The sequence below is a fragment of the Hibiscus syriacus genome, unplaced genomic scaffold (assembly GCF_006381635.1).
Source record: "Hibiscus syriacus cultivar Baekdansim isolate YM2019G1 unplaced genomic scaffold, ASM638163v2 tig00111071_pilon, whole genome shotgun sequence".
Taxonomy (NCBI): Eukaryota; Viridiplantae; Streptophyta; class Magnoliopsida; order Malvales; family Malvaceae; genus Hibiscus; species Hibiscus syriacus.
Window position 1 is genome coordinate 200,285 of NW_024062972.1, and position 25,438 is coordinate 225,722.

The 25,438-nt window shown below is 33.8% G+C and overlaps 3 protein-coding genes and 1 non-coding gene across 4 annotated transcripts; all 4 read right to left on the minus strand.

Annotated features, from left to right (window-relative positions):
- Nucleotides 1-5,678: 5,678 nt before the first annotated feature.
- On the minus strand, nucleotides 5,679-5,750 carry TRNAT-UGU. The gene has a single exon. It is a non-coding gene; the product is annotated as a tRNA-Thr (tRNA).
- An 829-nt stretch (nucleotides 5,751-6,579) lies between these two features.
- LOC120151962 lies at nucleotides 6,580-6,891 on the minus strand. Its single transcript, XM_039164266.1, has one exon. The coding sequence runs from the start codon at nucleotides 6,889-6,891 to the stop codon at nucleotides 6,580-6,582; it is 312 nt and encodes a 103-aa protein (XP_039020197.1).
- A 14,343-nt stretch (nucleotides 6,892-21,234) lies between these two features.
- On the minus strand, nucleotides 21,235-22,706 carry LOC120151949 (cytochrome P450 71A9-like). The gene is made up of 2 exons (XM_039164256.1): nucleotides 22,424-22,706; nucleotides 21,235-21,845 (listed from the first exon to the last, which is right to left on the minus strand). The coding sequence occupies exons 1-2, from the start codon at nucleotides 22,691-22,693 to the stop codon at nucleotides 21,237-21,239; spliced, it is 879 nt and encodes a 292-aa protein (XP_039020187.1). The 5' UTR covers nucleotides 22,694-22,706; the 3' UTR covers nucleotides 21,235-21,236.
- Nucleotides 22,693-23,314, minus strand: LOC120151963 (cytochrome P450 71A9-like). The gene is made up of 2 exons (XM_039164267.1): nucleotides 22,831-23,314; nucleotides 22,693-22,733 (listed from the first exon to the last, which is right to left on the minus strand). The coding sequence occupies exons 1-2, from the start codon at nucleotides 23,312-23,314 to the stop codon at nucleotides 22,693-22,695; spliced, it is 525 nt and encodes a 174-aa protein (XP_039020198.1).
- Nucleotides 23,315-25,438: the final 2,124 nt, after the last annotated feature.

Here is a 25,438-nt window from a genome sequence, read left to right on the forward strand (position 1 = left end):
AGTGCTCATTGTGAATATCACGGCGGTGTCCCAGGGCACACTATTGAGAACTGTTACGCATTCAAGAGTGTCGTACAGAAGACACGTAACCAGAACTGGATCGACTTCAAAAACTTGGGGGCATCCAAGTGAGGAATATCATTACATCATTTGAGGCATTCTGTTTGAACTTTTTTTTTCACTTTTTCTCAAGTTTTTTTAAAAACATTTGAATCAATTTATGTTACTTTAAAGATATTAAGCAATGAATCACATTTGCAAATTTGTAATTCTTTGAATATCATTTGAATTAAGAAACTCTGTAAATGGTTCAAAGTTACAGATCTTTGACGAAGTAACATGATTTAAAACAAGAACTTTGACCTTATCCAGAAAATACCCTCAAACACCGTACTCTGCTCTTGCAATTAACTAATATAACCTTTTCCTTTCATAAGGTGCGGACAACATGGGGCATCATTTGCATTTGACAATTATTATGCTTTTCGTTTAAGACGTTCAATGATGATCATTGTCTTTACAGATGGAATAGTCGAGTAAATGAATCTAGTTTAGGTCAGTTGCTTGAAAATTGAACTCTAAAGATAAAATTTTTGACTTTCAACAACACCCAGACTATAACAGGTTCTTCTTGACAATCTTAAGAAATTAAATCCGTAAAGCTGAGCTATTCCACTAAGGCAATTGGTTATAGAGGAAACTTGAAAGCCCTGGCCTTATGAGTAGATTACGTTCAAACCATGACATTGCTTGAACACTTGGCAATTCGGTGTTTACTCAACTGCTATTGTCCGGCCGAAGACTTTGTGATGCGATGAACCTTCAGTTAACTTGATAAAACTGATTATAATGTTAAGTTGTCCCTCTAAAGCAATTGGTTAAACGCCCCAGCTTTATGGATTCAGCTAGCCAGATAACGACAAATTAAATCAAATTTATCTAAGCAAGAAATTTTTGGTAATGATGGACTACGGGAGTTAAGGAACACCTGTTATAGTCAACTACACATGAGCACTCAAGAATTTCATTTTTAGATCAATATTTTTGCACTACCTTTGTTAGAAGAACTTACAAAACTTGAACAAATGGAAGATTTCAGAGGACCGAAATAGAAGGTCTAGTAATTAATCATGCTAGCTGCGTCATTTTGTCCGCATCCAATTAAAATTCCAAGTCAATCAATGATCGAAAAGTGAAATTTTTTAGAAGGCCAACCCAAAGCCAACTCATCCTTTCGAACATTTGTCAAAGAGCTGTAACTCTGAAAGCATTAAAAGAGCTCTTGATTCCTTTGATGTTCTTTGAACTCATGTTTACAATTTGATTCAACTGCGAACAATATTTTACATCATTTTTATCATTTTCCCTCCTAAAACAAGAAAAATGAGAAAAACATTTTCAAACAGCACAGTCTCAAATATAAAAGGTCGGTAAAGCCAAAGCTCGAGAAGCAAATAGGGCACGATCGATTCCATGGATCAGATTGGCAGACAAAACACGAGACTCCAATCCAAGAGATAAAACACAACTCCTTCATGTTGCATGCATCTTGGACATACTTAAGAGCATCACATTTATCATTTTTAGCACACATAATTTTTTTTTTACAGCTTTTAGAGCCAAATTCAACTTCGCAGTGAATGAGATTGGACTCGAAACTATACAATTTTCTCGAGAGTAGATTTCAACTTCACGACGAAAGATATCTAGCTCGAAGTCAAACTTCAAAATAAAGGGGTCATCCACGGTTTCAACTTCACGACGAAGGGAATCGTGTCCACCCGTAACATACAATACTTGGATTTCAACTTCACGACGAAGGATATTCAAGTCAAGGCTCAACTTCACGATGAAGGGGTCATACGCGATTTCAACTCCACGACGAAGGATATCGTACCCACACATCCATGATTTCAACTCCACGATGGAGGATATCGTGTCATTTGAGGCTCAACTTCACGACGAAGGGGCTTCCCAATTTCAGTTGAATTTAAACTTCACAGCGAAGGATATTGAACCCAAGACAACACAAGCTCAACTTCAAGACGAAGGGGCGGCTGATTGTCAACAAAATTTCATTCAGAGTCAATTTCAACTTCACAACGAAGGATATTAGACTCGAGACAACACAAGCTCAACTTCACAGCGAAAGGGTGGCTAACTATCAACAAATAATTTCCCAGTTCCAGAACCAATTTCAACTTCACGACGGAGGATATTGGACTCGGAACAATACTTGGATTTCAACTTCAAGATGAAGGATATCCAATTCTCAGGCTCAATTTCACGACGAAGGGGCCACCTGGCTGACTGTCAACAAATAATTTCCCAGTTCCAGAACCAATTTCAACTTCACGACGGAGGATATTGGACTCGGAACAATACTTGGATTTCAACTTCACGACGAAGGATATCCAATTCTCAGGCTCAACTTCATGACGAAGGGGCCACCTGCGGTTTCAACTTCACGACGAAGGGGCCACCTGCGGTTTCAACTTCACAACGAAGAGAATCGTGCACACGAGCAACATCCATATTTAGATTGGATTTCAACTTCACGACGATGGATAACCAACTCAAAGAAGGAGCATCTGTCAACAAACTTTCTAGTTTCAGAGTCAATTTCAACTTCACATCGAAGGATATTGGAACAAAGCAACTTACATTGGATTTCAACTTCACGACGAAGGATATCCAATTCAAGGCTCAACTTCACAACGAATGGGCCATCCACGGTTTCAACTTCACGACGAAGGGAATCGTGCTCACCAGCAACTTGGATTTCAACTTCACAGCAAAGGATATTCAAGTCAAGGCTCAACTTCATGACTTAGGGGCCATCCACGGTTTCAATTTCACGACGAAGGGAATCGTGCTCACCAGCAATATTCATCTTCAGGAACATGCAAATTATCGATCGCCTATGAGATTGTTTCTCTCGAAACAAGGGGTCATCTCTCTTGAGACAGTTTTCCTTGAAACAAAATCTTTGAATATTTTTTCCTTGAAACAAATTTCGTCTCCCTTGAGACAGTTTCTTTTGAAACAAATTTTGTCCCTCTTGAGACAGTTTCTCTTGAAACACAAAAAAACCCTCGAAATTGTTTCTCTTGAAACACACACACAAAAAAGCCTTTGAAATTTTTTCTCTTGAAACCCAAATACTGTCGAGTTCGATTTCATTCAGCTCGATGAAACATCAATTACACTACTGTCCGATTGCAGTCGAGGTTTTCAAGTCAAGAAGAAGACCTGGGTTAGTCGTGCCCTAGTGACAAGAAACCATTTTCTGGCAGCATAGTTTAAGTCGAGAAAAGCTATCTGTCAACAAAGTCCTTCGAGTTCGATTACACTCAGCTCGAGGGCCTGTCAACCACATGGTGGAGTCAAAGAACTATTTTCCAGTCAAATTTTCCAACCAAGGTCTTTAAACCGAGAAGAAGACCGAGGTTGACTACAATTTGGCAACGAGAAATCGCATCCCGATTCAAATCCCGAATTACAACTTCAACTCCATATAATTTCAAGATGGACTCGACTTCGCAACGAAGGAACCATCCGCAATTCAAATCGACAGAGAGTTATTCTTAAATATCAGAATCAATTTTCAACTCCACCGAACGAAATTTGTGTCCTTTTGTCTTTGTCATATTTTTCGTTCAACGAAAAAGGACAAAGAGGGGCAGCTGTAGACACCTAATTTCGTCCGGCTGCTATAATTATATAATTTGTATATATATTATATATATATATATATTATATCATTACATATTGCATCTCATTCTTTTTTTTTATTTTATTTTTGCAGACTCAAAGCCACTACAACACTGGCCCACGGTGGACCCAGATCAGACCAAACAATGGTCCAGCCCGAACCATTACGCGTAACCCTAACCCCAGTTTCCTCCAGCTCCGCGTGCTTCATCCCAACTCAGTCAACTGTCGCTTTTCACGGCAACACGCACCATTCCCGGATTTCTCGGCAACTCGAAACCAATTATCAACAAACAACAACGTTAGCCGAGTGTTTCACTCAAAATCAGACACCTAAAACTAGGTTGTTATTAAATTATAAATAAGGGGTTCTCGAAAGCATAGGGGGAACAGAGAGGAGAGAGGTTACATACGAAATACGGGGGAACCAACACCGACAAAAAAACCAGATTCATTCGAAGAAAATATAAGCATTTCAGGATGCGCAAACCGAGGAAAAAAAAGACAGAGATATTCGAGGGAAAAAAATACGAAAAATCGAGAACCAATGAAAAAGAGAGGAGAATAAGCCATACCTTGTTTCTATTTTGGAAGTCCGACGGTCACCATTTTTTGAAGGTACAGTTTAGAAAGTGAAGACGACGGTCACTATTTTTTTCGAAGCTACATTTTGGAAAGTGAAGAGCCCCGAAGAACTGTGTTTTTTTAAGGAGAGTATCGTAGGTGTTTGAGTGAATGAGAATGTGAAAGGAAATGAGTAATGTACTTGGGGTTGGATTTGAGATATAATGACTGACTGGTCATTGGGGTCCACGTACATGGAATAATGGATCATTTCCGAACATCAACGGTGTTATTACTGAAGGTGGAAAATTGTTGCACTTTAAATATTTGGTCATATTATTTTTGAGTTTTTTATTTTAGTCATTACATTTGGTTTAATCATTATTTCAATCCTTCAAATATTTTTTCCTCTGTTCTATTACTTTAATTTTCTGTTTTTGATATTTTAGTCCTTTAACATTTTGTTTTTGTTATTTTGATCCTTTATTTATTTGTTATATATATATATATACATATTTATTTATCTTTTTATTTTTAATTCTAATATTTTTACTTATTTTTAACATTGTTTTTGTACAATCTTTTATTTTTAGAGACTGGATATTTTTCTTCATTTTTATTTTTTCTTAACATTTTTATTGTTATTTTATCAATTTATTTATTTATTTTTTTCTTCTCTTCAATTTATTTAATATTTATTTTTCAGTCTAACCTTTTTTGACATTCTTAAGGGTAATTTCAATCGATCAAAGGTAATTATTTCGAATTGAATTTTTAAGTTTTAATTTAAATTTAAATTTTCGCAATTAAAGACAACCGACAAATTAATTGGTACTGAAAGGGCCGTTCAAGGGTGCTAATCCTTCCTTGACTGTAACCGACTCCCGAACCCGACGTATTTCTGGTAACACGCAGATCAGGTAAGACGGTGTCCGATCTACCTAAATATCATTTTAAAATAATCGGTGGCGACCCTAACCCATTTAATCTAAGTCGAAGCCCAATTCCGATCCCAATCCGAAAGACGACCGCGACACACCTAAGTGAGAAATTGGGTTAGAACTTCAAAGGTTGAGTAAAGTTGCCATCTTTGGGGGATTTGGGATTGAGGGAATCTGGTTTGGGTAATGAAAAATAGAGTGGCTGTTGGGGAATAAGTGAAGGAGTGAGAGTTTAGGGAGTTGGTGATGATGATGTGGGGATTTGAAAGAGATGAAGAGTCTTTGAGTGGGTTTGTTTTTGAAGAGTTTATGTATGAGATTTGCCATGTTTTGAATACAAGAAAGGTGAATGACGAGGGTTTTAAGGAAGAGGGCTTTCCAAGGTTTAACGAAGCTCAAAAACTATGTCGTAAAATATGTAAAAAATTGGCAAAATAATTTATAACACAATCTCGAAAATGCCCTCACGCAGGATCGAACTACGGACCTTCAGTTTACAAGACTGACGCTCTACCACTGAGCTATAAGGGCCAGTTGGCCCAAATTTTTATATAATTTATATGTTCTTTTAGGAAAGCAATAATTTTTTTTTATCTAAATATCACCGTGATAAAAATTATTTTCGAGATTAACATCTATTTTATATTATTTTTTGAACCGAAACCTTTTTGTGATATATAGGATAAAGAAGCGTCACGCTGGGCGCATCTTCTACCTACATAGTGATACAATTGTAAGAACAAATTACAATGAAAGAAATGAAAAAAAGATAAGAATTTTATCCAAAAAAAATACATATGTACAAAGTGCGCTGAAGACACATATTTGCATAAATCAGTTTGAGCAACAACAAGGACACTTATGTATGAACTTTGCCTTTAGTCACTGAGAGAGTGAATATATAAAATGTTATATTTAAATGATGTAAGATTTAAAAATTCCATGAATGATTTTATTATCATACTAATTTTCTTAACTATTACATTAATTTTCCATCTAAAAATTAACGAACAGTGATTATTTTATAATTCTCGATAATTTAAGTGATCATTATATAATATTTTAAAATTAGGTTACCCATTTTAAATCATACTAATACTTGAGTGACTATATGAATAATTTACCCTTGTATTAAATATAGCAAGTGGGGAACTTCCTTGAACGGGCCATTATGGCCCTCTCAGTAGTGTAAAAAACCAGATACATTGATATTTACTATAAGCTTTATGGACAATGAAATTACAAACAACAATATTCAACAAAAAAAAAGAACATAAAACCACAATCTTGATCGTGAATCAGATATTAATATGATATACTTTTGGAGCAAGCAACCTTCCATGAAAGCCATTGATGAACCCTACAATGGATTGTTGCCAGTTTTGAAAGGAGAGTGATACGGTTGCAGAACCAGGAAATTGCCACCAAACAAATCGTTCATGTGAGACTGCCCATTCTTCAGCCTTTTCAAAGCCTTCCTCCATGAAAGCTTAAGCCTCAAGAAAACTCTGCTTCTCCTTCTAAGGAACCTTCTTAGCGCTGGAATTCTGAGCTTCGGTCGCTTTTTAATGGCGCTCCTCGACCATTTCCTTGCGTTCTTGAATCGGATTGATGTTTCTTCTCCTCCTTCGTTGGTCAGCCTCTGATAAGAGAACTTGGGAATTGAAGCCATCTTAGTGGCAATGATTTCACAATATGTAAATATAGGGTAGGTTTAGGATGAACTTGTGAAGGAGAAAGTGGTGGGTTTACTTTTTCTCTTCTTTTTCTTCACGGGATTTAATGCTCCTTTTCATTTATCTCATTTGATATTCAACCTGAATTAAACAGCCTTCCTGTTAATGGATTATTGTTTTTTTTAGGTTATAGGTTCGAGCATCACTTATGCATTGTATGAGGGTTTAATCTCAAAATCATATATTCACTTTAGATTAATAAAAAAATTGATACTTATATCATATACTAACTTAGCCACTCTTACATTTTCGTTTTGGTAAACCAACTGTTTTTAAAAAAATATATATATTTAAGTTACGTTTTGGTCACTCATCGTTAAAAAATGAACAGTGATACTGACGTGTCAACATATCCCTTCTCACTAGAAATTTGGACTTAAAATATTATTAGGCTATAAATTTTAAGAAGATCAATAGTACTTTTCGGTCTCTATTTGTATTTGTCTATGTTTATTATATTGACAAGAAGTCCTCAGTAATTTTAGTCGAGTTTCCCATGATTTACTCAAACAAAACCAAAAATTACTAGAATTTAAATAAAATATTAAATTTGAATAAAATTATTAGATCCATTAAAATAATTTGTCCGAACCCGGTCGAACCGTAAACCAACCCCTCTAGTCTAGGGTTTATAATGAAAAGGACGAGGGTATGAAGGAGTTGAGTGCAATAAAGGCAAAGAGGGAAGCTGGAATATTTTGGTGAAGTGGTGGTTGGATGATGAATGATAATACAACAAAAAGGATACTACTACTTTACTTTGACGTTAATTATAATGTTGGTAGCCGCTGCCAGCATGTTAGTTTCCATCTACCTATTTATTTATTTAATTTTACGATTTTTTAACGGTCAATTAGTGGTATAATCACTTTCGTTTCACTTTTATTTACTCTTAATTATTCATTTTAGAAAAGTTATGTTATCGACTTTGTTAAATTTTGACCATGTACCTTTTTTATTGATACATTTTTTATCATTGAGTTGTTAATTCATGTTGGTCTGATAACGTGACACACTATTAAAAATAAATTAATTTTTAATTTGATCCCTAAACTTTATATGAAATATCATCCTAATCTTTAAACTCTAGATAAAATTTCAACTTGAACTCTGAATTTGACCAAGATCTTATGTCATTGGCCGCCACACATCATTGTCATCTTCGGCTGCCATTAATCGTCATCATCGACGATCGTTGTAACCCAAAATTTTAATTCATTCCCTTTTGGCATCATGAATATGAATATGATGTTCGTTTCCCCCAAAAAATATTATAGACTCAACAAATCTAACCTAAAATCCTTCTTTAAAAAAAATTAAACTATAATAATATTTTTTTGTTTAGCATTAATAATATGATGCAGCTTCATCATGATTTCACAACGGACGTCCCAATATGTAGGATGAATAGAATGGACAATTGTGATTTGAATATGACGAGATTGACTGAAAAAGGATATCACATTAAGGAGGTGATGTATATTAATCTGACATGAAGTTTAATAATATTGACACTATCTATTTTATTAAACATATCTTTTGACAAGATGATAAAGATTGTGCTAATAAATATAAGAACCTATTTAATAATTAAAAATTTTAATTTATTATATCAAATCAACATTTAATGATGAAATTGAAAAATAAAAATAAAGGAAAAGATCAATTTACGAAATATTAATTCTATAAAAAAAATTCCTTACTTGTTCAACACATGAACTAACATACAATCTGTCAACTCATATAGCTAGCTACTCCTATCACATACTCCAAATTGCAAATTATCCACTGGGTTTGACCAACTGATTCAATGGTTTATTTTCACTATTTAGGCATGGAACACCACCTCTCCAGTCCCATAAATGCAATCTTTGTCCACAAGAATTGACAAGCGGCAATTATTGTTGAAATTGGACCTAAGTAACATGTTCAATATTTATGGAACGTGTTCATGCAAATATATATATATATATATATATTGGAGGTGTCACTTCAAAAAAAATCTATATAGGTGTATAAATCAAACGATTTGTTGGCCAAAAGATTGTTGTTATTTCTTAAAATGTGAGGTTCAAACACGACATCTACATAAACGTATAAACATTCATTATTAAATAGTTAAAATTATTTTAAATATACATTATCTTATATTCATCCCTAATTACTAAAAAAATCCTTCATGTAAAGTATTTGTCCACTAGAGTTAAATTGTTTGCAAAATGTTGAACGGTTGGGACAAACCCCATCAATCATGTAAAGGAGAATTGAATTGTTTACAATTATTCAAAATCTGATTCTTTATAAGTAAGATATATATAACCATACATATTTTTAATATTTTATAAATATATTTAATTTTCAATAATTTATTATATATATATATATATATATATTATATTCTGAATATTTTAAATTTTTTTATTAAATATTGAATAAATTCTTAAACTTTCTATAAGAATTAATTAATCCCCTTAGTCATATCATTATTCACGCGTGAACTGTTACATCAATATCCTGATGGTCAACGATGATTTTCATTAATCAAATGATTAAATTGATCAATTTTTTGAATTTAAAAACTTAAGTGAGTTTTAGGCTTAGTTTGTTTTCACTGTGCAACCTCTTCAAACCTCTTATGTCTGCACCGCGCAGACCACGCGCAGACATTAGGCTTTACAGACCGTTTATTTTTTAGAAGACAAAAGTTTTTCTAATGTCTGCACGAGCTCTTCTTGGTCCAGACATGGTTTTATGTCTTCAAACCTCTTCAAGAACAATTATAAAATATGGTTATTTATTAAAATAATTTTGAATAATTTAATAAGGTTATTTATTTTAAATAATTTATTATAAAATATGATTGATTATTTAAATAATTTATTAGTATGGATTGATTATTTTAAATATGGATGAATTATTTAAATAATTTATTAGTATGAATTGATTTATTTTAAAATATTGATTGATTTATTATTGTAGTTGTATGAATTGATTTATTTTAAATAATTTATTAGTATGGATTGATTTATTTTAAAATATGGATTGATTTATTATTGTATTTGTATGGATTGATTTATTTTAAATAATTTATTAGTATGGATTGATTTATTTTAAAATACGGATTGATTATTTTAAATAATTTATTATGAATTGATTTATTTTAAAATATAGATTGATTATTTTAATAATTTATTAGTATGAATTGATTTTTTAAATAACTTATTAGTATGGATTGATTTATTTTAAAATATGGATTGATTTATTATTGTATTTGTATGGATTGATTTATTTTAAATAATTTATTAGTATGAATTGATTTATTTTAAATAATTTATTAGTATGAATTGATTTATTTTAAAATATGGATTGATTTATTATTGTAGTTGTATGGATTGATTTATTTTAAATAATTTATTAGTATGTATTGATTTATTTTAAATAATTTATTATTGTAGTTATATTGATTATTTAAATTTCAGTATTGTAAAACTAAAATTATTTAAATCTCATATTGCAAAACTCTTTTAAGTTTAAAAAATCAGTTTATTTATATTTCAGTTCATTTTAGCAGTCTGCAGACGTTAAAAAACAAATAGTCTTATTCTTGCAGACTGCAGACTTTTGGTCCACCTCTTATGCTGCAGATGCCTGCAGATGTGGTCCGCAGACTGCAGACCTTTTACCTCTGCAAAAACAAACACCACCTTAAAGTAGTTTAAGGACTGAATTTATTAATTTCAAAAGCTCGAGGATCTCAAAATTCATTAAGCCTTTTTCGTTTTATCTTTTTTTAATTGATTATATTTTTTATACTGATCACATGTTAGCTAAAGTTTACAAATAAAATACCAACAATCACTTGATTTAATAGGAGGAGTCATTAGATTCTTTAAATAAGGTCACAAGTTCGAATTTTAATGATTGCAAATTGAATTAATTGAGTTAGGAGGGTCACCTTCCATAATGAACCTATACCAAACTTGATTTGAATTAATCAATTATTTATATATTTAAAATAGATGGTTTGAGATAATTTCTCATTTAATTTTATATTTTGTAAATTAAATATAATCTATTTTGTTTTTTGGTTTCTCTCTTGGTTCCTCTAGGTTTTGTTATGACTAATATGGACCAATTTGTGGCACACACTTGACTTTGATAGGTGAATCTCCTCCGCTTAAGTGATAATACAGACCAATCCAAACCACACACCTGAATTTGGTAGGTAAGTCTCTTAGCGATGATTTTTTGCATACAAAGGGACTTCAATTCAAGACATGCTTAAACGATAGAGAAAATAACCTCAGTGACCAAAAATTCCTTATAATATACGAATATAACCAACTTTTTTGGATTTGCCAAAATGACCAACAAATTCGCAACGCGATCTCAAATTCGCAATGCGAATTCCAATTTCGCAACCCAGTTTCCAATTTCGCAACGCGAATATGTAAATCGCATTGCGATTTTCCAAATTCGCAACTCGAAAGTCAAATTCGCAACGTGAATTTAATTTTGCAACATGTTTTAGTTTCGCAACACATGTTTTGGGTATATAACAACGCAACAACATCAACTCATAACCTAAATCCCTAAATCGCAAATCATTCCATCTCCATCTATCACTCTCTCTGGCGACATCCGTTCCTATATCCAACGACATCCTTCCCCATATTTATTTTTTTTACATAAGGGTCAGTAGCGGGTAGTAATCGACTAAGTTCTTCAACCCAAAATTTATGGTTCCACCAATTTCATCACCAAGCAAATTTGTTTCACCACATTTCCAATACCAACTTTCAGCACCAAATTTCGGTTTTCGTATTAACCAGTTAGACGATTATGAGCCAACAGAAAAATTTGTGAGTACTAGTCAGTATTCAAAATTTGATCTTGGTCAATACCCGAACTTTGATCTTGGTCAATACTCGGATTTTGATGATGCGACGGAAGAAGAAACAGACCCTGCATGTAATGATTTTGATATTGGTCAATACCCAAATTTTGATGATGAAAAGCCGCTGCGAGGAAGATGTTGTTTGAAATGAGGAGAAAATTATGACTGTGAATGAACATGTTGAACATAAATTATGTAATTCATATAACCCTGAAGAAGAAAAAGAAGAAGAAAAAGAAGAAGAATGAGTCCCCGAAGAAAGGAAAAAGAATAAAATGCCACGGGAGATAACTGGAATATGCCAGAATTACTTTAGATACCGGAAGAAGAGTTGGTAAAGATATCAGTTGATTGTTACACAAAAGTTATTCGTATCAAGAAAGATGATTGTTTTGATACAAATGAAGACTTGAAGATAGCTTTGTATACGAAATGTGGAAGATGACTATCAACTAAGAGTTAACAAATCAAGCAAAGATCGTTTTCGAAACAAGGTGTATGATTGACAAAAACGTATGTGGCGTATGATTGCAAAGAGGATAAAGATGCGAAATGTTTCAGTTAGGACTTTTATTGATAAACATACATGTTCAAGAACCCAAGTTTTTCCTCACTATAGACAGGCAAACAAAAAGGTTTTGGGTGGTTTTCTGGCTGAGTTAATGTTTTTGAATGGAAGGGTATATCGGGGACATGAAATTATGACTGACATGAATGCTCGGTTCAAGATTAGTATCTCATATTCTCAAGCTTGGAGAGCCAAATGTTATGCCTTGGAATTGTTGAGGGGGTCGCCAGAAGCATCGTTTGCCTAACTGCCGGGTTATTGTCACAATTTAAAGCTGAAAAATCCTGGGTCGGTAACTCATATCAAAACAGATAGAGATGGACGCTTTGAGTTGCTGTTTATCTCCATTGGTACTACGGTTAGTAAATAATTATAATTTTTTTGACTCATTTTTGTTAGTTGCATGCATTTCACATTTAAATGATTATATTTCTTGTGTATATGATTTTGTAGATTCGTTCGTTTATTACTTGTATGTGCCCAATTATTATAGTTGATGGAACACATTTGAAAGGTTGATACCTTAGAGTAAACTTATTAGCAGTAGCCATGGATGCTAACAATGGGATACTGCCAATAGCTTACGGGGTTGGCAAATCTGAAACCTCTGATTCATGGACATAGTTTATGGGGCATCTTAGGGATTGTATAGGTCCTATTAGCAATCTGTCAATCATATCCGATAGGGTAAACTCAAATGACAACGCTGTTAGAAGGTGTTTCCCAGATGTTTTTCATAGACTTTGTGGTGTTCATTTGTACAGAAATCTAAAATCAAGGTCTGCTGGTATAAAAATCACAAATGGACATACTGGAAGGCTGTAAAAGCTTATCAGGAATTGGATTTTAATAAGCATATAAATTGTTTAAGACGTGTTTTGCCTTAATGTGCTCAAACACTAGAAGATGTCGGGTTTGAAAGATGTTCAAGAGTACATCAACTTGGAGCAAGATATAGTTTCATAACGTCTAATAGTGCAGAATCAATCAACGCTCTAAGTTTTCATTCTCAAAAATTACCCATTACTATGTTAATGGAGTTTTTTCGAGCCTCTATTCAACAATGATACTACAAGAAAAGAAACCATGCAAGTATTAATTTCTTTAAATTCGTAACTTATCATATATTTTACTAAGTATTATTTATTTAAATTTACAAGAACATTGGAATGTCGTGTTACACCATGGACTGAAAAAAAGATAACGAAACGTGTTGTGAAGTCAACGTCCTGGAGAGTTAAACCATGTTCAAACACTTTGTTTGAAGTATTGATAATAACTTAAATGGGCTTGTCGATCTAAATGCAAAGACGTGTAGTTGTAAGAAATGGCAAACATCTGGTTATCCATGTGGCCATGTTATAAAAGTTGCTCTTCATCTAAACCAAGATGATTCAAGCGTATACGCTATGGATTGCTACACTACAGAAGTATATCGACAGACTTATGCCGAGATTGTCTACCCATGTCCACATCCTTCTGAGTGGGACATACCAGATGACTTACAAACAGTTTTGCCACCAGTCATGGACAACAAGCAGGCTACCTGGATGACAAAAAAATCACGATCGTATACCGTCTAAGGGTGAAGAGAAGATGATATCGACATGTAGTCGGTGCAAGGAAAGTGGTCATATAAGGTTGACCTGTGAATCACCAGTGCCATTGCAATCATCTTTTCCTCTACCAAAAAATGGATCCTCATCAAAATCCAAAGCTCATATGGTGCCAAGCAAAAGGAAATCAAAATCGCAATCAAAATCAAAATCAAAATCCCAATCACAACCGGCTTCACCTTTTGGGACTTATTAACTTAGGTGATTTTTAAATGCAAACGTTGTATTATGTGTATTTTATGTGTGAATGCATACATTTTCAGTTAGACATTCATTAGTAACTTGAGTTTGAACATTGCTATGATCTGTTCAGTTGTTATCATGTTGGGATTTTCTCTTGTGTTTGATTGCTTGGATAGTTGTTCTCTTGCTTCTTCAAGTGTCCTTAGCTTGTATTTATAGCTTGGAATGTGTTTGATGTTGTATATACCTTGATGTTGTATGTTGCGATCAACGCGAAAGTCAAATTCGCAACACGAAAGTCAAATTCGCAACGTCAAAGTCAAATTTGCAACGCGAAATAAGCCTTGCGAATTTGACTATCGCGTAGAGAATTTGACTTTCGCGTTGTGAATTTGACTTTCGCATTGCGAATTTGACTTTCGCGTTGCGAATTTACCTTCAACAGGTCTTTTTTACCTTCAACATAATACATATTGAAAATTAAACAACAAATCAATTAAACATTGTTGTGGGTACATTATTTGAACATTGTTATGGGTACATTATTTGAAAAAATAATGTTCCGGACTTCGTTAGAAATAACCCGTTTTCATCGGATTAATTCGTTTTTGTGGGTACATTATTTGAACATTGTTATGTATAAATTTGTTATGTATATTTTGGTTTGATTATATTGTATATATTTTCATTCAGATGAGATGGGTTGTGTATAACAAAACAATCTATCTCTTCCATGTGAGTACTTTATTCCAACCATGTGACAAGTGTAACAACCCCATAAACTCACAACTCAGCTTTGAACTCAATCAATATTTTCTTTTAGCTTGATGGTTCATAAAGCATATTACTTGAACAGTATGAATCAATTATGCAATTTCCATGTTCAATTTAACACTGCATTTAAATTCATTTAATATGAAATTGGAGTTTGAATTTAAATTTCAATTTGAGTTTGAATTTCAATATAAATTTCGGCTCCACTATAAATATTAGCCCAAGCCAATATGCATGTTATCATTGATTATTCCTAATTTCCATTGTTTTTTTTCAACTTTAAACGCGAGGGAAATCCCGACCATCGTATTTTTCGGTAAACTTTAAAGCGTCAGAAACATTTCGGGCATATGATCTGGGTGGTATACGAGAAATACAACAAATGAAAACTAAAAATCCTGATAATTGAGGGCTACAACTTGTAATAATAACAAAAATAATAAGTCCGAAATGCTTCTGAGTACCACCCAAATCATAAGTCTAAAATGCTTCCGATGCTCATCAAAATCCAAAGCTCATATGGTGCCAAGCAAAAGGAAATCAAAATCCAAATCTCATATAGTGCCAAGCAAAAGGAAATCAAAATCTACAACTTGAGTTTGAACATTGATATGATCTGTTCAGTTGTTATCATGTTGGGATTTTCTCTTGTGTTTGATTTTTTGGATAGTTGTTCTCTTGCTTCTTCAAGTGTTCTTAGCTTGTATTTATAGCTTGGAATGTGTTTGATGTTGTATATACATTGATGTTGTATGTTGCGATCAACGCGAAAGTCAAATTCGCAACGCGAAATAAGCGTTGCGATAGTCAAATTCGCAACACGAAAGTCAAATTCGCAAACCAAAAATCGCGTTGCGAATTCGACTATCTCAACGCTTATTTCGCGTTGCAAATTTGACTTTTGCGTTGCGAATTTGTACCTTCAACAAGTATTTTTTGCCTTTAAACATAATGCAGATTGAATTTTTTAGAAACAACAAATCAACTTTTACAAATCAATTAAACAAGCAAAAAAATAATTCTTATTTACAAATCAAATTAAACAAATCAACTTTTACAAGTCAATTAATCAAAAAATAAATCTTATTTCCTCATCAATTAAACAAAATCAACTTTCAATGTAAAATTCAATTAAACAAAGAAAAAAAGTGTACCCCAGACTGTTGTTTATGAACAAATACATTTCACGCAGCTCACTTCAGGATTAACCTGCAGAAACCAAACATTTGCTCAAACAACACTTTCTACACATCTAAAACCAACAAACAACAAATTACTGAATTCTAGGTACTTAACCAAATATTTTCAAACCAATTAAAGAGTATATATGTTAACAACACTTGATCAAACTTACCAATTGTTTATGTACAACTTTCGGCACGCGAATGCAGGTAGGCAGCGTCTCGTATATATCGATCTGGCCATATAATGCCAAAACCACAAGCCTACTGCAGCTCTATATCTATCTGTGGGAGGTAGATATTGTATACTTCCTGTCGTCAAACGTTCCAAGCACAAGCATACGAGAGGACCACAATCCCCTCTGGCTCCCTGCGTTTGTTGTGGCGCAGTCTCGTCTCTGATCATTGTAATTTTGAACTTCTTTGGCTTATTGTTTCCAGATTTTGTCCAATAATCAATCACATTCAAGTATTTAGCCAAATGATCGCTCCATCTCTTTGTAATAATATTTCTCAAATCAGACAATGGTATGTAATTCAACATGTTGTCATATACCATTGTCTTTAGTGATGGGAGCTGAAGCTCGACGAGAAGCCAATGACGATGTTCCAAAACAGGATAAACATCTGCAATCATAAATAATTGCGCACATCAAATAAAATTTATGAAAACCTTTAAAATATTCAAAAAATAAATACTAACCTTATCGACCTCCCACCACGCAGGATAAAGTTTAGCTTTTCCATTAGCCAATTTATATGAAGCATCTCTCTGATCCTTCAAGTGAGCTGCGTGAAAAGACGTCGACATAATAGTCCATCGAGTACCTTTTTTCTTCAATTTCCTTATTATTAGAAGACGTGACACCCATGCATCAATATGTTGTTTTATAAAAAAATAAATATATTAGTGAATTTATTAATAATTTTAAAAAAAATAATCAAAATGCAATATAAGAAGAATATAATACTTACCCCCTTCGAGGTAGTCATTATCTTCAACCCTAATAAAATACCCCACCAAGATGATCAAGAAACAAATGAATAGCATCATCGATTTGGCATAGGTCAGAATAACACCCCTTGCTCCGCTCATGTACATAAAAATCAACTGCGGTCTTAGCCCAAAGGGTATTATCCGTAATTGTCCGGTAGTGTTTCCATCTCCTACTGAGGAATGGTACTGGTCGGTAACTCATACGAAAGCCAACACGCATCCATCATATCGGGCACGGGAGGGGGTTTATCAATATGTCAACATATGACGCCAAATGAATCGGCTTTTGAACGGCGGACGAGACCACTTGAATGATGACAGGGGCCTCTTCAACGGTGGGAGGGGCTTCTTCGATGATGAGAGGGGCCTCTTGAATGATAGGAGGCACCTCTTGAATGATGATAGGTGCATCAAGCTTATTCTTACGGAGTCTTGGCACTAGTGAGGTGAACGGAGACGCAATGGCACGTGCACGACGTCTCATGCGTGAACCCCGTCGTGCAAGAAAATCTCGACGTAAAGCATCTACCTTATCGGGCCGCTGAAAATAAATTAATATATAAATAAATAAATAAATAAATAAATAATGCTGAAAAAAAGTTATTTGCATTTTTAGTATACTATTAAACAAATTTACCTCTTTGCGTAGAGTATTAACCTCATTCTGCAACAATGAAACAATCTCGCGTAGAGCGGCAACCTTATTACGTAAGGTAGATACCTCACCGCGTAGCGCACCATTGTCATCGCGTAAAAAATCCACCTCACCACGTAAAGATCGAACCTCATCACGCCATGCACCATTATCTTCACGTAAAGTACCGACCTCATGACGCAAAGCACCGACCTCATCATGTAATTCCCCTAACTCATCCCGTGGAGGTGGAGAACAAGGAGATAAATGTCGTGGCCTCTTTGCCGGTCGCCTATCATGAGGTGATGGTGGAGAAGAGGCTCGATGATGTGATGGAATAAGTGATGATGGAGGTGGAGAAGAGGCTCGATCAGGTGATGGCTCCAGGTGTCGAGCTGTAGAATCAGCTCGATCAGGTGATGGCTCTCGAGGTGGGGGGTGCTCATCATCCGTCCCATCAAAAAACCGCTTACTAGCTTGCTACCAATCAGTGGCAAGCTCAGCCTCTGTGGGTGTCAACCTCTGTAATGGATAGTTGGCCACCTAACAATATAAAAGCTCAAACAAAATTAAACTTGTACTAGTAATAACTTATTTATATGGTATTATTTGTGTGTTAACTTACATCATTCATCGTCGTATATGGGAGTAACTCTTCCCAATCCAACATGCGGATCCTCTTCTAGGTAATAGCCCTAGGAATATCATTTGATCTTTTTATCGCATATGTCTGCATGCTGGGGAAAGCCTTAAATATCCAAATCAACAAACAATATAATACACAAAGATTAGTAATTGTTAAATAATTAATTATAATTTTGGAAACATTATAATATAGAAATTCTTACCTTAAAGGCCCAAGTAAAGCCTGTCAAAGTGTATTTAGAACCATCGACCCACAAACTTTTTTGGTCCTCAAAGGCAGACGACAACTTCATCCAGGTAGCTTTCATAGATATGAACCCCACGGAAACAGGTTTCATGCATTTAGGTCCTCTACCAATAATATTAGGTCCTCGGAGATTGGTTGTCTGCCCTCTTTGCCTAAAAAGCCGACATGCAAAAGTAATAAATGGCATACTCGGACAACATCAAGGTCATCCAATGAGTAAAACCATTTTTATCAAATAATCTCTTCAAGTCATCGACGTGTATACTCGGCTTCGACTTTGCCAGCTCAGGAAAAACTCGATATAACCATGATGGGCGGGCGATATGACTAGTGTACCGACCTACATCATCGTGTCCGAAGCGTAGACCGGTGATTAAGCAAAACTCCCCCCTCCCAAAACAAGTATACGCTGGTGCCGGAGGAAAATGAAACCATATCTCCTCATCACCACGTTGTACCCCCTTGGGTAGATCGTTAGTCATGGTCTGAAGAAACAAATGTGTCAACATAGCATCTCCACCTGTATGTTGCACTTTCAGCCATGGCCCGAAGCAAGTATCCTCAAACAATTTTCTTTGTAGAGGTGTAAGCGTCGACGCAATTTTAGTGGCTAGGCTTAATTTATTCCTTAAGGTCAATGCATCCGAAAAAATTTATACAAAAACAATAAACATACCAAGTTAGATATACCAAAAACTACAAATTATACACTATAAACAGACATGATATATTAAACAGTGAAAACAAAGACAAATATGTTTCAAACTAGCACGATATTCACCTAAGTCATTATTCCATCATAGTTCACAAAATGCATCAGATAACATTCCAGAAGTAAGCACTTATATAAACATTTAACAGGATAACATATAGGTTTAGTGCAGGTTTAAGGACAACATAAAGAGTATTAGTTTATTCTTGAAACTTAAATTAGCAACACTGTGAAGTTAGTATTTGTCTTTGTTTTTTGGTTGAAGTAATACAATTCATTCAAGTTTCAATTTGGCGAATAAAAGAAGTTTTTGAAACTTAAATTCGCAACGCGAAACTAAAATCGCGCGTTGCGAATTTGGTGTTGCAATTTAGGGTTTCTTCAACAAAAAGACAAAAAAAAAGATAAAACAAAGACAAATACTAACTTCACAGGGTTAAAGACTAAACAATTTAGCAGTATTGGCAGCAACCGAATGAATTTAGCAATCTCAGTGAAATGGTTAATCTAATAATAATACAAAAATTTCAAAATAAAAATAAGAGATTAAAAAAACTAACCCTCGGTGGTTGATTTTCCATTTCTGATCGTGAATGGTTGTGAGGGTTGATCTGAGAGATGGAGATAGATGGATTTCGTCGAAAATGGGGACGGATTTCGTCGGAGATGGGGACGGATGTCGCCGTAGAGAGTGAGAGATAGAGATGTGACTGAGTTGTGCTTTAGGGTTTTAGGTTAGAGATGATTTGCGATAATACTGTTTACATTTGTGTTGTGAAATTAATATTGTGTTTCGCATAAAAACATTTGACTTTCGCGTTGCGAATTTGACTATCGCGTTGCGAATTTGACTTCTGTGTTGCGATTTACAAATCCGCGTTGCGAATTTGACTTTCGCGTTGCGAATTTGACTTTCATGTTGCGAATTTGACTTTCCCGTTGCGAATTTGGAAAATCGCAATGCGATTTACATATTCGCGTTGCGAAATTGGAAACTGGGGTTGCGAAATTTGAATTCGCGTTGCGAATTTATTGGTCATTTTGGCAAATCCAAAAAAAGTTGGTTACATTCGTATATTATAAGGCATTTTTGGTCACTGGGGTTATTTTCTCTAAACGATATCAAATTACTTACCACTTGAACTAACCTCGTTGGTATTATACAATTCTCTTTCTATATACAAATTAGTTTTATATCATGGCTGCCAGCGTCTTTAGAGATAGATATGAATTTTTTTGTTGAAAAAGTGAATTATAAAGTTTTAGAAAATAAAATTAGATTATTGATAGAATTATATATACAAATTTAGTATATTTATATATTAAATGACCTAAACTAGGTAATATAGTTTCGCCTAACATATATATATCTGAAATGACCTAAACTAATATAAGATAGACAATGCTGAATTGGCGCTAAAGCCATTGTTCGAAATTTCTAGTTCTAACAGTACATTTTCATATGAGTTGGTCAAATTAGTTATAATACAGTGATAAAAAATTAAATAATAATTTAATTTTAGGTTAATAATTTTATATATTTAAGGCACATTTAGGTGTATTTGGTTTTTATTATATATACAAATTTAAAATTTTTAATGACGATAAATCTACATCTAAATGTCGCCTTTGAATTACGAGTATATACTTTATCGTAAAAATGATGGGAATCTATTATTGAATTTGTGTATTTAGAATGTTAGAATAATGATAGAATGAAATTTGAAAATGATAAAGAGCAACTTGGAGGTGGCTGGAACCTATCATTAATTGAGCTTTCCATCGACTAGCAATGGTGGGGGACAAATCAACAAGCCACTTGTGTGTTTACACAACCCTAGTAGCTACCAAACAAAGAGGAGTTTTCTTGAACATTGTCAACCCTGTATCTTCTTCCATATTCACATCTTCCACCCTCATCCCATCAGGTAGTTTCCAGTCGAATCGATTCAAAAAATTTGCAATAACAAGTTGAACAAGTACGATAGCAAAATTCAATCCCGGACAACCCCTTCTTCCGACTCCAAAAGGAAGAAACTCAAAATGTTTCCCTTTGAAATCAACTATGTTGTTTATGAATCTTTCAGGTCTAAACTCATTAGGATTTTTCCAATATTTTGGATCAAGTCCTATCGACCTCACGTCCATAATGATCCTTGTTTTTGCAGAGATTTCGTAATCTCCTATGATACAATCCTCCGTTGTTTCTCGGGGGACCGATAACGGAACAGGTGGGTGGAGCCTAAGTGCTTCTTTTATAATTAATTGTAAGTAATTTAATATGGGAAGGTCACTTTCTTCGATCATGTTTCTTCCATTGGCAACCTCTCGTACCTCATCTTGCACCTTTTGCATACATGGTGGATTTCTTATGATCTCGGTGAAGGTCCAAACGAGAGTTGATGCTGTTGTATCGGTCTCCGCTATGAACATGTCCTAAAGTCATTTCAATTTGGTTCAATTGATTAAATCAAAATGACTTAACAAACATACAAATGTATATATATATACACACACAAAAGATATTGATGACTACATTCTTTGTTGACAGAGAGAAAGAAGAAAAAGATAAACCATCTCTCTCTATCTTGAACGAGTTCTATACTAATTCTTAGTGTTGGACGGTTGGTACGTATTAAATCTAATGTCATGATATAAGTCACATATTGAATGAATATGACTACTAACAATAAATTTATCATATTTATTTAACCTACCAACATACAAATAATTATCATGACATTAAATCTCACTCTAATATAAAAAGTTAATATAAAATCTATCAGGTAAGACAAATAATTTCGCTTCTTCTTCCTCTCTTCTTTTATGAGGAAGGAACACATTTTATTATTTAAAAATCAATCTTTTATCATATATTATTAATTATGATTCTCTACTCAAATAAGATATCATATATTATTAATTATGGTTTTCTAAGAAAGGATAAATTATTTTTTATCGTTCTAACTCAAATATTATCTCATCAACAAAAGATAAGATTGTTTATAGCATACCGTGAGGATACCCTTGATTTGTTGATTGTTAAGGGAAACTTGAGATGGATCCTTCTGGAATCGAAGAAGAACATCAACAATGTCTTCGTGTACAACGGTAGATCTTGTCGGAACAAGATGGTCCTCAATTACTTCATCGTACAGCTTGTCTAGTTCATTGAAGCATTTTTCAACTCTAGCTTCAACGCCATTAAACTTATTGAGCCACCCCATCCATGGAAAGTAATCCGACAAAAGAAATGCCCCAAGGAGGACCTGAGTTTCATGCATCACGGAGTTAAATCTGCACTTACCGCCGCCGCCGCCGTCTCTGCCACCGTATTTCTTACCAAAAGCGACCCGACACACGACGTTGTTTGCTAACAACATCGACAGTTTGCTGAGATTCACGGTGCTCGACGTGGAACCTATATGATCCACCATTGCTGCAACTTCTTCTTCTCTGACAGTACGGAACGAGTTGACCCTCTTTGAACTCAGAAGTTCCACCATCGCTATCTTCCTCATCTCCCTCCATAAATCACCATACGGAGCGAAAGATATGCTGTTTAAGTTATAACTAAACTTCTTGGCAACATATAAATCAATAGGTCTACCGGAAAACACAACATCATGGCCGGTGCCGCCGCCTTTGAAGATCGCCATCGCAGCATCGGCAGAAGAGATAACCAGCGTCGGAACGGCGCCGAGTTGCAAGAACATCATCGACCCGTGTTTTCGGGACAGTAGTTGAATCGATTTATGGGGTGAGTCACCGAGTTGGTGTTGGTTCCCTATAATAGGGAGCTTCCATGGACCAGGAGGAAGCCTTTTTGTTCGAGCTTTGTTCTTTAACACCACCAAAAGTGTCAACACAATCAACGAAAGCGTTAGGATGAAATGAAAATCCATGGAATAGTGATGAAGAGAAGAAAATTTTTCTAGGGAAAGTGATGGAAATGTATGGGTGAACGTGTGTATTTAAAATGATAGAACGATGATTGAATTTGCAGTAGAAAAGTATAAATTGGATACGCCTAGCTGAGCATTTAATCTGTAAGCAACGTGACGCAAACCGACCTCATTTTCATCATGCAAATTTAAACTTTTTCCCGAAGCTATCTATTTTAAACATGTGCTCGTCTATGGCTGGGGCACATAAATCTTCCAATGGATAGCTAGTGACGTATTCTGTGGACTGGATGGACCGAGGATAAAAAAGATGGTGGTTTATAATTTAAATATTTTTATTTTTTAAAATATTTTCGTTTTTATCAGAAGCCTACTCCATCATATACATTAAAAATTGCTAAAATTCCTTCAGTAAATTACAGTGCGTAGACATAGTCTCCAACATACTCACAAGAACAAAATTCAAAGTATGATTACAAAATTTGTTTAGCTCGTCAACCTACTAATAATTATGATGATCATATGATTTTTAACACGACTGAAATAGAGCAAGCATTCCTTATAACCGCTTTTCTTCTTCCTCATGATCAACCCTTTGTAAGACAAAAATACCGATTAACAATATTTTTTCACTAGTAATAAAATTTCACCTGAATTAAGAAAAAAGAACTGCTTACGATTAACAAAATTATTTTATTCTCATCAACCATTGATATAATTAGCGTGGACTAACAACCTGATTAACATGAACAATCAAAACAACCATCCTCACATTTTCCAAAAACTAAAATAACCACCGACATAACATGATGATGCGAATTGATGTGTGAACAGTCTCAACTTTAGCCGTTTGTCCGAATCCATATATTTTAAGCGTTTAATAGTCTATGGGTGGGGCATCGAAATCTTCTATATGGATAGTTAGACAGTGATGGATAGTGTGAATTATTTGGAGTTACAAGCTATAAAAAGTAAATTATACTAATTTAGTATCTTTTTATGTACAAAAGTAAAAGGTACTTTTTTTACCTAAGGTGTCTTCTGACAATATGATAAAATACATTATAACTCTAAAAATTGGACTAAAATGAAAAAAAAATTGTCCAAATTTCCCGAGTCGAGCAGCAACAACATCACACGCGATTAGTATTATATTCAATCATACAATAAATGCATATTTAAACAATCATATTCAAACACTTGAAAATTTACATGTATAAATAATATAAGATTTGATAAGCTCATAGAGATTTTCAAAACCCACATTGTTTATATTTTTGAATCTTCAAATATTTAAATATAACATTTTAAACATATATTTAATTGATGATTGTACATGAAGTTAGTACACATGTGCTATTGTTGTCGCTTGTGCTTGTATAATTATGTGTGTTTGGCACATATTGTTTGCATTTTTTGAAAAAAATATGATTTTCTTTCATGTTTTAATTTTTTTTTCTTTCATTTCAGTCTAACATGTGTCCGTGTTGCTGTCACGTACTCTAAAATGCACTTTCAAAGACACTTTCCATATAACATATTTTTATCGTACATGACAAAAAAAAAGAGAGATTAAAAAATAATCTACGATGGATGTTAGAATAAAAAATATTTTTAAAAGAGATATACTTGAATAAAAAATCCCCATCATTAGAAAATATTAACGATAGAAGTCATCAAAAAAAAAGAAAAAAAATAATGATAGAAGAAATATGAGAGTGTGTGTATATATTTATATACATCGACTTCATTAAAATATGCAAAGTATTATTAATATAATATTATTATTTAATGATGTTATTTTAAATGAACTATTATTTCATCAATAATGGAAAATTTTATTCTACGGATATATTTATTTGAATGTTATTTAAATATTTTAAAATGAATTAAGTGGTTGAAGGGAAAATTATTTTTCTTTGAGATCTTTGGTTCAAATTATTGAGTCTGCATGTTGTTTGTGTCTTATCAATAACTAAAAAAAATTATGAATAAATACTATCTTATAATCATTTTAAACTATTAAAAACCATTCTTAAATCCTCGACCCTCATCTATAAAATGTGAATCATAAATCATAAATTCTAAAGTCTAACATATTTTATCGACGATGATATTCTAAAG

Bases quoted from the DNA above. Each gene is read 5' to 3' on its own strand.
- LOC120151963 (XM_039164267.1), bottom strand. From the start codon at position 23,314: ATGGATTTTCATTTCATCCTAACGCTTTCGTTGATTGTGTTGACACTT. The intron at 22,734-22,830 runs GTTCCACGTCGA...ATACGGTGGCAG, and splicing joins AGCAATGGTGGATCATATAG to AGACGGCGGCGGCGGCGGTA.
- LOC120151962 (XM_039164266.1), bottom strand. From the start codon at position 6,891: ATGGCTTCAATTCCCAAGTTCTCTTATCAGAGGCTGACCAACGAAGGA.
- LOC120151949 (XM_039164256.1), bottom strand. From the start codon at position 22,693: ATGCATGAAACTCAGGTCCTCCTTGGGGCATTTCTTTTGTCGGATTAC. The intron at 21,846-22,423 runs GTATGCTATAAA...AAATGACTTTAG, and splicing joins AAATCAAGGGTATCCTCACG to GACATGTTCATAGCGGAGAC.